A 12,814-nucleotide genomic window follows, 5' to 3' on the forward strand; every position below is an offset into this window, starting at 1 on the left:
GAGACCCTGACTCAAAAACAAAAACTTTTTTCAGGGATTGAACCCAGAAAACTTTTACTTACATTGTGCTCTAGTCAGTGAGATTTGGCGGATGACATGTGCACCTGACCCTCCTAAGACAGCACACCATACATGTGCATCTCACACCATACATGTGCACCTGACCCTCCTGAGACAGCACACCATACATGTGCACCTCACACCATACATGTGCACCTGACCCTCCTGAGACAGCACACCATACATGTGCACCTCACACCATACATGTGCACCTGACCCTCCTGAGACAGCACACCATACATGTGCACTTCACACCATACATGTGCACCTGACCCTCCTGAGACAGCACACCATACATGTGCACCTCACACCATACATGTGCACCTCACACCATTCGTGTGCACCTCACACCATACATGTGCACTGGACCCTCCTGAGACAGCACACCATACATGTGCACCTGACCCTCCTCAGAGAACACCATACATATGTGCACCTGACCCTCCTCAGAGAACACATACATGTACACCTGACCCTCCTCAGAGAACACCATACATGTGCACCTGACCCTCCTCAGAGAACACCATACATGTGCACCTGACCCTCCTCAGAGAACACCATACATGTGCACCTGACCCTCCTCAGAGAACACCACTTCGGTAGCACCCACACCTTTCCAGTGAGGACTTCACAGGGGTTCCCCGGTCTGGGACACTTGCTTATTTTCTTTTAAAGCTCAAGATTCACTGAAACTCAGAGAACTGAGTATTTAAAAGTGTCACTCCCCGGGGTCTGCTCTGTCTAGGGAAGGAAACACGGTAGGAAGTGTTCACTGCAGGACAAGGTCACGAAGTCACCCTCAGATAGGAGTCCTGGAGAGGAAGTGCTGTACCAGCACTCAGGTTTGCCCTCTGTCAGTCAGACGATTGTCTGCCCGTACCACCCACCTCCCCTGTCGGCCCCTCCCCGTGCTGTCTGTAGGTGTTAGAGGGACTGACTGTTCAGGGGCTTCCATGGCTGCACGGGCATCAACCAATCTGCCCCGCCCATTTTCACATGTCAAGGGTTATTGTAGATAACAGCCTAACCCTCGTGAGTTGGGGGCACGAAGGGGAAGAACTGTGGGGACAGTGTCGAGCTGAGATTCCGCTGCTAGCCTTTGTGTTTTGGTTTTTCGCTTGAAAGCTCCTGTAAAGTCATCCACAGTGGCAGTGCTGACGCTCTGTCTGGTGATGGTTAAGTCTGTCTATGGGACACTGAAACCTTCGGCGTGTTTAATTTTACTTAAAATGCTGGTCCTCGGTCGTGGAAGGAATGGCCACACAGCGTGCCTGGGGCTTGTGTAGAGCAGAGTAGATTTTGTTAATTCCTTTTGAGTTGAGTATGTCTTCTGTAATGCTTATGGTCCTCAGGGAAATTTTGGTTTTGTGATCTGTGTGTGTATTTTTCCCCCTTATGTGTCTATTCTTAATAAATACCCTGTTTTCAGTCTGAGATCCCAAGTAAACAACCCGAGCCTCCCGATGATGTCACTGCTCAGAAGGTAAAACACCAACTGCCACAGACTGCAGACCACCCACAGCCTTGATCTTAGTGCACGGTAGACGGTAGACAGACTAACTTCCAGACTCACTCTCTCTCGCTCGCTCTGGGAGCCCCCTGGGCTGGAAAACCCGGTGTTCTTCACGCTGAGACATCTCCCCTTCCTCCGCTGGTCCCAGGGTCTACGCTGCCCACTAACAGGCTGGGCTCGCACCTCTCACCACGTGCTGCTTCACGCGTAACTAACCAGTTACGGCCATGTTAGTAATGGGCAGCCTGCAAACCTCAACCTTTTAAAACGTGATGCAATTATTTTAAATGCGGAGAGCGTAAGACTCTTAAACTGCTTTCCAGTCAGAAGAGATCAATCTGGAAATGAAGTGTGTGATCACTGTTTGGAGTTTAATTGGCATTCATTCTCCATTGTTTTTCTTTCTCAGAAAGATCCAGGACTTTCAGTGTAGTTAGAGAAACGCATCACTGTATACCTGTTAATCCATTATCCTGCCCATCACTAACCATGCCATCACCTTTAAAATGTCAGCACTTTGTGCAGGTGATGCTCCGGCTACTGCCCAGCCTCCTTGCAGGCTCCTAAATCATTCTCTCTGTTTTATAAGCAATTTTGAGTTGAATATGATCATTTCACTTCATACAGAGCAACTATAAAGGTAATAAGTCTGTTGCTTCCTTTCGTTTCAAGCACACACTGCACTGTCTGTGTTCGTGTGCCCATGAGATGGCATTCCCAGACATTGGTGTAATGTCTCTATCTCCTTGGTTTGCTTCCGGGTGTCGGTTCCCCAGGCCCACACCGACAGAGAAGGCCGTTGTGGCCTCGACTGCGTCTCTTTCCTGGGAATCTGCCCAGTGTTTGTTCCATCCTGAGCATCCCACCCACACAGGCACCTGTTTCCAGTTTAGTTCGAAGTCAGTTTTAAGAATGTGAAAGCAAAATAGTATTTCCAGGGCTGGAGAAATGGCTCAGCGGTTAAGAGCGCTGACTGCTCTCCCAGAGGTCCTGAGTTCAATTCCCAGCAACCACATGGTGGCTCACAACCATCTGTAATGAGATCTGATGCCCTCTTCTGGTGTGTCTGAAGACAGCTACAGTGCACTCACATATATAAAATAAATAAATCCTTAAAGAAAAATAGTATTTCCAAAGGACACATGTTCTCATTTGTCACAGAGGAGAAATGAGACATTGTCTGAAGAGGAAGCCCAAGCCATGCTTCAGACCCCTCAGCTTGTGGAATCTTTGATCCAAAGCCTGAGTCTAATCCTGGTCTTAGCAGTCTGTGTTTAAATACAGTTTTAGGAATTTTCAGCCATGACTTTCTCCCTATATACAGTTTTAAAAAGGAAAGCAAGTTTAGCTCAATTAGAAAACTCATTTTAGAGTAAAGATCAATCTGTGAAAGGAATGTTCTGCTGTGTCCAGACTGTTGAATCTTTTTTTTATATCCCTAGATATTTATTTTTTTTCATCCAATGCCTGGTTCTTTCTATGCCCTTTAGTATATGTTACCAGGAGGTACCAGCTCACTGCGCAGGCCAGCCAGAGAGTGCCATCTGGTGTTGTTACCTTCTGTTCCGTCAGGGTACAGAGGTGCCCGGTGTTGGAACTCCAGAGTCCTGTAAGACCCAGGACCACGGAGCATACCGCACAGTTCTAACTCTCTTCCTGAACACCCCCAAAGCAAACACTTGAGGTTGTCCCAAGAGAACCCGTGTCCTTCAGGCTCCTCAGACTGGACAGTGCTGTTGTAGCCCACTGCCCCTCATGGCTGGCACACTCCTCTGCAGCCTCAGAAGGTAGAGAAGGGAGCCGGAGCAGACCGGGACTTCACCAGTTCAGGAACGTTACTTGGTTAAACATTTCTCTTTGGGAAGAACAGAACTGCTAATACCGTTCACTACATGTTCTTTTATAAACCGGAGGTTCTTTAATGGAGCAGCGTAATCTGAAAGCCTGTGTATTAGTGTATATTGTATTGTACTTGTTGGAATTCTTTTCTTGTAATTTCCTAGAAACCTGCTCGGTACCGAAGGGCCATAAGCTATGACAGTAAAGAGTACTACCTCCGCCTGGCCTCTGGTAACCCCACCATTGTGCAGGATGCTATTGTAGAGAGTTCTGAAGGAGAAGCCACCCAGCAAGAACCAGAGCACGGGGAAGACACCATTGCCAAGGTCAAAGGTCAGCCTCTTCTTTGATTTTGATTTGAAATCGTTCTGGATAAATCCTTCCACATGATAGCATATAAAAATAGAAGCATTTACAAACAGGAGGGCCAAGTATAAACATATCTGTGCACCTGACCATCACAACTTACAGATCAATTTATGAATGAGAAAAAGCTGTCTCTATTCTCTCTAAATGTATGTGTGTGTCAGTCTCATGGTCATTGGCTCATTAGTGTGTGTACGTGTGTGTGTGTGTGTGTGAGTGTGTATGTGTGAGTGTATGTATGTGTGTGTGAGTGTATGTATGTGTGTGAGTGTGTGTGTGTGAGTGTATGTATGTGTGTGAGTGTGTGTGTATGTGAGTGTATGTATGTGTGTGAGTGTATGTGTGTGAGTATATGTATGTGTGAGTGTATGTGTGTGTGCGTGTGTGTGAGTGTATTATGTGTGTGAGTATGTGTGTGTATGTGAGTGTATGTATGTGTGAGTGTATGTGTGTGTGAGTGTGTATGTGTGAGTGTATGTATGTGTGAGTGTGTGTGTGAGTGTGTGTGTGAGTGTATGTATGTGTGTGTGTGAGAGTGTATGTATGTGTGTGTGTGCGTGTGTGTGTATGTATGTGTGAGTGTATGTATGTGTGTGAGTGTGTGTGTGAGTGTATGTATGTGTGTGAGTGTGTGTGAGAGTGTATGTATGTGTGTGAGTGTGTATGTGTGAGTGTATGTATGTGTGTGAGTGTGTGTGTGAGTGTATGTATGTGTGTGAGTGTGTGTGTGAGTGTATGTATGTGTGTGAGTGTGTGTGAGAGTGTATGTATGTGTGTGTGTGTGTGTGTGTGTGTGCGCGCGCGCGTGCGTGCGTGTGTTTGGCAGAGCACTCAGTGAAACCTGATTCTAAGCAAGTAAATAAATAATTCCAAAGTTAAAACATTCGGAACATCATCAATATGTAATATTAAAAAGGAGCAGTCTTTCTGAAACTGAAGAAGTGATCTCACATTTAGGCTCCTGGACTTCAGTGTGGGGTGGGCTTCACTGCAGCCACCTGCTGGCCGCCTCTCGGGCTCCACACCGCTCTCGCCCCTTCCTGGAAGCCTGGGAGCTCAGCATAACAAGCCCCGTCCCACAGCATCCGCCTCTAAGTCTGGCTCCTGCCCGGGTGGAGCTTTGCTCTCCTCCCTTGTGTGCGTGCACTGTGTTCTCTCTCACTGCTTCCTGACCCTTTTAGATGTGTCCATCTTGTCAAAGGCAGAGACCATTTCTTTTGTGGCGTTTGCCTGTTGTGTGGGTTTCCTGTGGAAGCCCAAGGTCATCACCTTGTCCTGTGCCGTCACTCACCGGCCTGCAGTTCACTGATTCGCCAGGCTGAGTGCCCAGCAGTCCTGAGAATGCTCCTGTCTCAGCCACACCGGTGCTGGGATTGCACTCAGCTTACAGCTAGTTTACCTCCTGAACCCTCTCTCCAGACCCAGATCCTCTCCGCCCCTTACTCTGACGGCGTGTTCTAGCACAATAGAAGACCTAATCTGTGTTGAATGTATAAATTAATCCTCTGCTTTGACTTTCTTGAAGGGTCTGAGTGACTACAAACTCAAAATGTTTTCAGTTTCGGAAACTAAGTCCCAAAATGTAAATTAAGAACTTTCAATTAAAAGTTTTTAAATTAAAAGCCAGGATATTAAAATTTAGTATTAAAATTGTCAGTAAATTAAAATCCTGTTTCAGGGCTGGAGAGATGGCTGATTGATTGGGTAAGGGTTTTGCTGCTCTTCCAGAGGACCCAGGTTTGATTCCTGGAACCCACATAGTGGCTCACACCGTCTATAACTCCACTTGTAGGGGATCCAACGCTCTCTTCTGCTCCTGTGGGCATCGGGCACACATGTACAGACAGGCATGCAGACAGAACACTTGAGATTAATTAAAAATGAGTGAAATCTAAGCTTCACATCCAGTTGAGTGAATAAAGAGAACGCTGTCTAATAGTACTGCCCTCTGCTTCCGTTAAAACACGCATGTTCTCTCGCAACCACCTCGGCTGAACATTTCAGAACAGACCTGACATTCCCTGAGAATCAGTCATTCCAGGTGAGCAGAGACTGAAGACCTCCCCTGGCACCACAGCGGAGTCCAGAGCTTTAGCATGTGGGCCTTTAGAGGCCACCCACACCATAGCCAACTCAGACCCAACTGTCCCCACACGGCCCCCGCTGCTCTCTGTATTCTAGGCCTGGTGAAGCCACCCCTGAAGCGCTCTCGGTCTGCGCCTGATGGAGGAGACGAGGAGACCCAGGAGCAGCTCCAAGACCAGATCGCCGAGAGTGGCTCCATAGAGGAGGAGGAGAAAACAGACAATGCCACCTTGCTGCGCCTGCTGGAGGAGGGAGAGAAGGTACGGCTTCTGAGGAGGGAGTGCGCTTAGCTTTCCAAGACAAGGTGGAAGAGGGAGAGAGGGAGGAGTGAGCTTAGCATCCCAAGACAAGGTACAAGAGAGCCCGCTAAGCAAGGGCTTTGTCCTGTTTGCACTCAACAGTGCAAAGTTTCATCAGAAATGGGGTTCACACTGACCTGTGATTCACTCTCCTCTGACTGTTGTTAGACCACACCTCTCTTTAGGGGTATGGGGACAAGCCATCCAGCTGTCTCAGCCAGGTGCTTTTTTCCTCGACATCGCTGTAAACTCTAGCTGATCAGGCTCTCACCTCCAGCTCACATTTATTACTCAGTCACTCAACCACCCACCCACTCACTCACTCACCCACTCACTCACCCACCCACTCACTCTCACTCACCCACTCACTCACCCACTCACTCACTCACTCACCCACCCACTCACCCACCCACTCACTCACTCACTCACACACCCACCCACTCACCCACTCACTCACCCACTCACTCACTCACTCACCCACCCACTCACTCACTCACTCACACACCCACTCACTCACCCACTCACCCACCCACTCACCCACCCACTCACCCACTCACTCACCCACTCACTCACTCACTCACCCACCCACTCACTCACCCACTCACTCACTCTCACTCACCCACTCACTCACCCACTCACTCACTCACCCACTCACTCACTCACCCACTCACCCACCCACTCACCCACTCACCCACTCACTCACCCACCCACTCACTCTCACTCACCCACTCACTCACCCACTCACTCACTCACCCACTCACTCACCCACTCACTCACTCACTCACCCACCCACTCACCCACCCACTCACTCACTCACACACCCACTCACTCACTCACTCACACACCCACTCACTCACCCACTCACTCACTCACTCACACACCCACTCACTCACCCACTCACCCACCCACTCACCCACTCACTCACCCACCCACTCACCCACTCTCTCACCCACTCACTCACCCACTCACTCACTCACCCACTCTCTCACCCACTCTCTCACCCACTCACTCACTCACACACCCACTCACTCACTCACCCACTCACTTACCCACTCACTCACCCACTCACCCACTCACTCACTCACTCACACACCCACTCACTCACCCACTCACCCACTCACTCACTCACTCACTCACACACCCACTCACTCACCCACTCTCTCACCCACTCACTCACCCACTCACTCACTCACCCACTCACACACCCACTCACTCACCCACTCACTCACCCACCCACCCACTCACCCACTCACTCACTCACTCACCCACTCTCTCACCCACTCACTCACCCACTCACTCACTCACCCACTCACCCACTCACTCACTCACCCACTCACTCACCCACTCACTCACTCACTCACTCACACACCCACTCACTCACCCACTCACTCACCCACCCACCCACTCACTCACAGGAAGCTGTCTATCACACCCCCCTCATCTGCCCACCTCCAAGCCTGAGCGCCTCGAGTGGCTTCCACGCTGGCACTCAGGCACCCACCATGGTTTTAGCTCCAAACGTTGCTCACACTGTTTCTTCTGACAGCTCCCCTTCATGGCCATGCACTGGTGACCTCTGAGCTAGTGAACCCTGAGTTGTTAGTCTTAAGGTCTGTAGCCCCATTAGGGCTGTCTCCCTGGCCTGCTTAGCCTGCTCAGACGCCCTCCCTCAGTTTTGGTGGCCTGCTCAGTAGGTATCATGGATCGTTGGCCTGTCGTGATTGATTGTTCCCGAGTCTCCTTTCCCTCGATGCTGTGCTTGTGATCATGTGATCGAGTGCTGACTGTCACTCATGGTCCTGTCTTACACAACCCAGTCCTCTAACAGACAGGAAACCCTTGGCGTAGTAGTTAGCTACAGGAGGAATGGTAGCTAAGTTGGTTACTGTGTCACGAATTTGAGTTCACCCATCTTAAGAGGCGTTCCTCACTTTTGCCTGTAGTATTAGCCCTTGAGATCTGTCCTACCTCAGAAGTTGTAATAAGAAGCTGGTGTACAATTAAAACAGTGCTGATGTTTTAGTTCAGAGATGTGCGCTGAATAATTTTGAATGACATTATAAAATGAAAGAACATGTAACTATGAAAGTTCATCCATCCAGAAGACAGCTTGAGAGGGGCTCTGTGGCCCCGGAATGGTCGGCATCCCCAGCTGACACTGCTCACACACTGTGTTGCTAGCATCCGAATGCTTAGAAGGCCTGTGTGCCTATGATGTCAGTCTGTCTGCTCCCCCCCTCCCCCCGTTACGTTATAGCTGTTACTTTAAAGTAAGTGAAGCCCAGGGAAGAGCTTGGTGGTAGAACAGCGTCCGACCTGCATGGAGCCCTATTTCATCCCTAGCACCATAGGGAAAAAATTAAACCTATCTGTGCCTTGGGATGCAGCTCCTCTGATAGAGTGCTTGCCTGGTACACAGGAAGCCCTGGGTTTGAATCCCAGCCCTGATTAAATGCGGTCAGTGGTACAAGGCTGTCGTCCTAGCATTCTGATGGGGCGGGGCGGGGGAGGGGGTGGTTGAGGCCAGCCTGGCATACATGAAACCATGTTTCAAAAAGTTAAAATAAAATACATTGTAATGTGTGGATCTCCCTGCAAACAGCCTGCTCTTTCACTGAAATGATTCAGGTGTCCTGTGGAATTGACTTAATACCTGCATATTCGAGAAAATGTATTTGTGTTTTTACCTTGAAATTTTACTGACAAGCAGTTGGATACATCTTTAGGATACAATGTGGTATTCCTAATTATGCGTAAAAATATTCAGTCACGCCCATCGACACACCGATAGTTTATTAAAGGTTGTCACTGAAACACACCCCCGACTCCACATAAAACTTCTGGCCCTTTGGGAAACATTTTCCCGTTCTACTCCTGTCCCCTAAGCTCCAGTTGCCAGCTTGATATTCTCCGTTCCCTTCTCAAACCTTTGATCTCATGAGCCCGTTCTCTCCTGGGGTCACTTACGTTTGAAACGCTACAGCAACTAGACTCAAGTGACGTCTCTTGATATTTGTTTGGCTCTGATTTAGTCGCTGATTTTTTTCCCCTTTGACCTGTGTTAAAATGAGTTAACAAGAAGGAATGTTTACTAAGAATGAGCCTTTTGAAAAGAAAACAATACCACATTGAGAGATTCAGTAACCTGCCCTGTGAGGAAACAAGCGTCTGCTTGGCTGGGCTGGCAGAGGAGTCAGGGGCTGGGGGGGGGGGGGGTGAAGGACACATTCCATCCTGTGGCTCCCAGGGGGTTCTTGCACAAAGGACAATGACCTCCGGAAGAGAAGACAGCCAACGAGTCTAATGCGGTTATAAGCTTTATCTCAGGTGAGCCTTACAAGCCCACGGTGTATGTTGGCTACAAAGCAGATGCTCCAGGACACCAAGGCCTCCGACCACATCTGAGAGGCTGTAGCCACAGAGCCTGGGCCTTCTCTGGGGCTCACATCCCTGCAGAACATCTGCAGTGCGGCACGCTGCCCATTCCAACCTTTCTATATGTGTGCTTCAAACCTCCGTTCCACCAGGCTGTGCTCGCCACGAGAGCCCCAGCTCACTTGTTTCTCATTTGCAGACACTAGCCCAGGTGTGCTTGGCATAGCAGATGGGGGCCGGGGTAGGGTACAGGCCTCAGTGGATGATGAGAGTGAGTGCTTGTCTCCTGTTACTTACCAAAAACATCTACAGGCACAACATGAACTCAGGTCTAATATGCCTAGCTTCCAGGTTTACTCTAACAGTAACGAAAGGGAGAAGTCACCCAAACCTCTTTGAAGTTACAGGAAGAAATATTTATGACTCTCTTCATAGATTCAGCACATGTACCGCTGTGCTCGAGTCCAGGGCCTGGACACCAGTGAGGGGCTGCTTCTCTTTGGTAAAGAGCATTTCTATGTGATCGATGGCTTTACCATGACTGCCACCAGGGAAATAAGAGACATCGAAACCTTACCTCCAAAGTAAGTAAATGACGTGAGGAGACACCAGGTAAAGCTGCCTCTAGATGACAGCAAATGTATTTGCAGTGTTTCTTAATCCCAAAGCCATGTCCTAAGACATGTCACCTCCCAGTCTGCGTGTGCCTTGGGACAATACTGCCATACCCTAAGTCACCTCCCAGTCCATGTGTGCCTGGGGGCAGTACAGTTTCCACCACCAAGAAGGTGCTTGTTCTTCAAATGGAAATTGTTTTTATGTCTCTTTATCACTAGCATTATATGCCAAATTATAGTCCTCATTAACCTACTGTTTAGTTAGGTTCTCTCTTGCTGTGATAAACAACAGCTTAGGGAGGAAAGGGTTAATTTGCCTTCTCTTCTCCCTGCCAGAATCCCTCATCCAGGGAAGTCAGGGCAGCATTAGAGGAGCACTGTTGATTGGCTCCTCACTGGGCTAGCTTTCTTATACAACCTACAGCCACCTGCCTAGGGGATGCCACTGCCCACAGTGAGCTGGCCCCTCTGACATCAATCATTAATCAAGAAAATAACCCACAGATATGCCCAAGGGCTGATCCTACAGATATGTTTTTACAATTGACTCTAGCTGTGGCAAGTTAATAAAACAACGTAGCAGCGTACCCATCCACTTAAATGTTCCTTCTGAGTTTGTAAGATCACTTTTAAAATCGTTGTTACAGAGGCTACACAATCATGAGAGCCTGAGTTCAGATCCCAGTACCCACCCCACCGCACCCCACACCACACCACCCTCCCAAAAAAAAAACAAATAAAAAAACAGACAGACAAAAACACAAAGCTGGTGTTTTGGGGTTTTACTACTGTGAAGAGACGCCATGACCCAAGCAACGCTTATAAAGGCAAACTTTTAATTGGGGTTGACTTACAGTTCAGAGGTTCAGTCCATCATCATCATGGCAGGAAACATGGCGGCGTCCAGGCAGACACGGTGCTGGAGAAGGAGCTGAGAGTTCTGACCCAAAGCAATCAGGAGCCTGTCTCGTCCAGGCAGCTAGGAGAAGGGTCTCAAGCCAGACCTCCTAACAGTCCCACTCCTTGGGCCAAGCATATTCAAAGCATCATATAAGGTCACACAGCCACCCGTTACCCCAGGGCCGTGGAACTGAGACACAGAAGTTGCTAGGGCTCGTGGCCGCTCGCCACGTTCCAGGTTCAGTTGTTCCTTGTTGCAAAGGAACGAGGCAGAGAGTTGACAGATCAGGACATACCTGGTGCCCTCCACTTTCGTCTGTTCCAGCACACACATGTGCATACACAGACACACCTCTGCACACCTAGACATGTGCATACAGCTATGACAAGAACAGATGTCGTGCTCGAGTATTAGAAGTGTGGTGACCAGAGCCCACATGTGCTGACTGGCTGACTTCTTTCCCCTCTCCTGTGCCTCGCAGTCCTGAGGTAATGGTGGGTTAACGGATCAACTCTGATCAGAAGACACTCATGGGCTGAGTCTCCTCCTTTAGCCTTAGTGAACACCTAGCTCTGGTGCTCATGAGACATGGTCTCTGGTTCACTCCTAGGGCCACTGCAAATGTCCCTTTCTTCACCAGCCAAGGCCACATAACGACCATGAGACCTTCTTCCGTATAGAAAAACTTTTTAATCGTCTTTTGTGATTCTTAAAAAATAAAACTGTGTTTTGTTAATATAAAGATAGATTCATATCTAAATATTGTAGGTCATTTCCTCCTATTCTGATTTGGAAAGAAATAAACTGTATTTAGGGACCCCCAAGTATGTGCTTGGCTTAGACCCTGTGCCAACCGAGAGGTGGAAAGGCTGGGCCTAAGAAGAGACAGCACTCGATGGTAATCCTCAGAGGGCTTCCCCAGTCTCCAGCTGGTCCTAAGAAGAGACAGCATTCAATGGTAATCCTCAGAGACAGCACTCGATGGTAATCCTCAGAGACAGCACTCGATGGTAATCCTCAGAGGGCTTCCCCAGTCTCCAGCTGATAGATTACATCACACTCTAAACTGGAAACTATGATATATCGTCTGCCGCGTGTCTTCTGTTGACGTGGCCTCCCTGTGTTGACCTCGCGTTGATCCGTGCCATGGTTTTGTGTGCTTCCCTTTCCCCTTGTCTCCTCACAGCATGCATGAACCGATTATCCCCCGAGGCGCCAGGCAAGGCCCCAGCCAACTCAAGAGAACGTGCAGTATCTTCGCGTACGAAGACATCAAGGAGGTTCATAAGAGGAGGTATCTGCTGCAGGTGAGTGGACAGCACACCCTGGAGGCCTCACCCTTTGTCTGTTCCCAAAATATCACTTTTAGATGGACCAGTGTTGTGAACACTGCAGCGTCCACATTGCTGTCTGGAGCCTGCGATCCCAGGACGCACAGCACCGTAGAGTGCTTCTGTGTTTTCTGACTCATGGTCTGAACTCTGCGGCTCCCTTCCGCACACAGCCCTTGCTCTCTGATTCAAGTGCACGTTTGTCTTTTCTTATAAAAATTTACATCTTCATCGCTTCAGGGGCCTACTTTTTAATTACTGTTTATCATTCCATTTTTAAAGATTTCTTTAATTTTGAGTGTAATAAGAAAAAAATGTTTTGACTGTATGCCTAAATATAGAGAGAACTCAAGAAACTCAACACTGTAGAAATTCAGTGAAAAAGTTAGCGTGTTTCTTACAATCTGTTTCACCGTTTCTTTCTCTAA

At 48.6% G+C, this 12,814-nt stretch overlaps 1 protein-coding gene across 9 annotated transcripts in view; it reads left to right on the forward strand.

Annotated features, from left to right (window-relative positions):
- Wdfy3 (WD repeat and FYVE domain containing 3) overlaps positions 1-12,814 on the forward strand; it is a 241,057-nt gene that overhangs the window by 198,354 nt on the left and 29,889 nt on the right. For 6 of the 9 annotated variants that reach the window (XM_039091828.2, XM_039091827.2, XM_039091826.2 and 3 more), the window contains 5 exons: positions 1,490-1,543; positions 3,577-3,745; positions 5,960-6,123; positions 9,973-10,121; positions 12,242-12,362. In XM_039091828.2, the coding sequence (XP_038947756.1) occupies positions 1,490-1,543; positions 3,577-3,745; positions 5,960-6,123; positions 9,973-10,121; positions 12,242-12,362 (657 nt within the window). 9 annotated transcript variants of the gene reach the window in all.

Source organism: Rattus norvegicus, chromosome 14 (genome assembly GCF_036323735.1).
Source record: "Rattus norvegicus strain BN/NHsdMcwi chromosome 14, GRCr8, whole genome shotgun sequence".
Classification (NCBI taxonomy): Eukaryota; Metazoa; Chordata; class Mammalia; order Rodentia; family Muridae; genus Rattus; species Rattus norvegicus.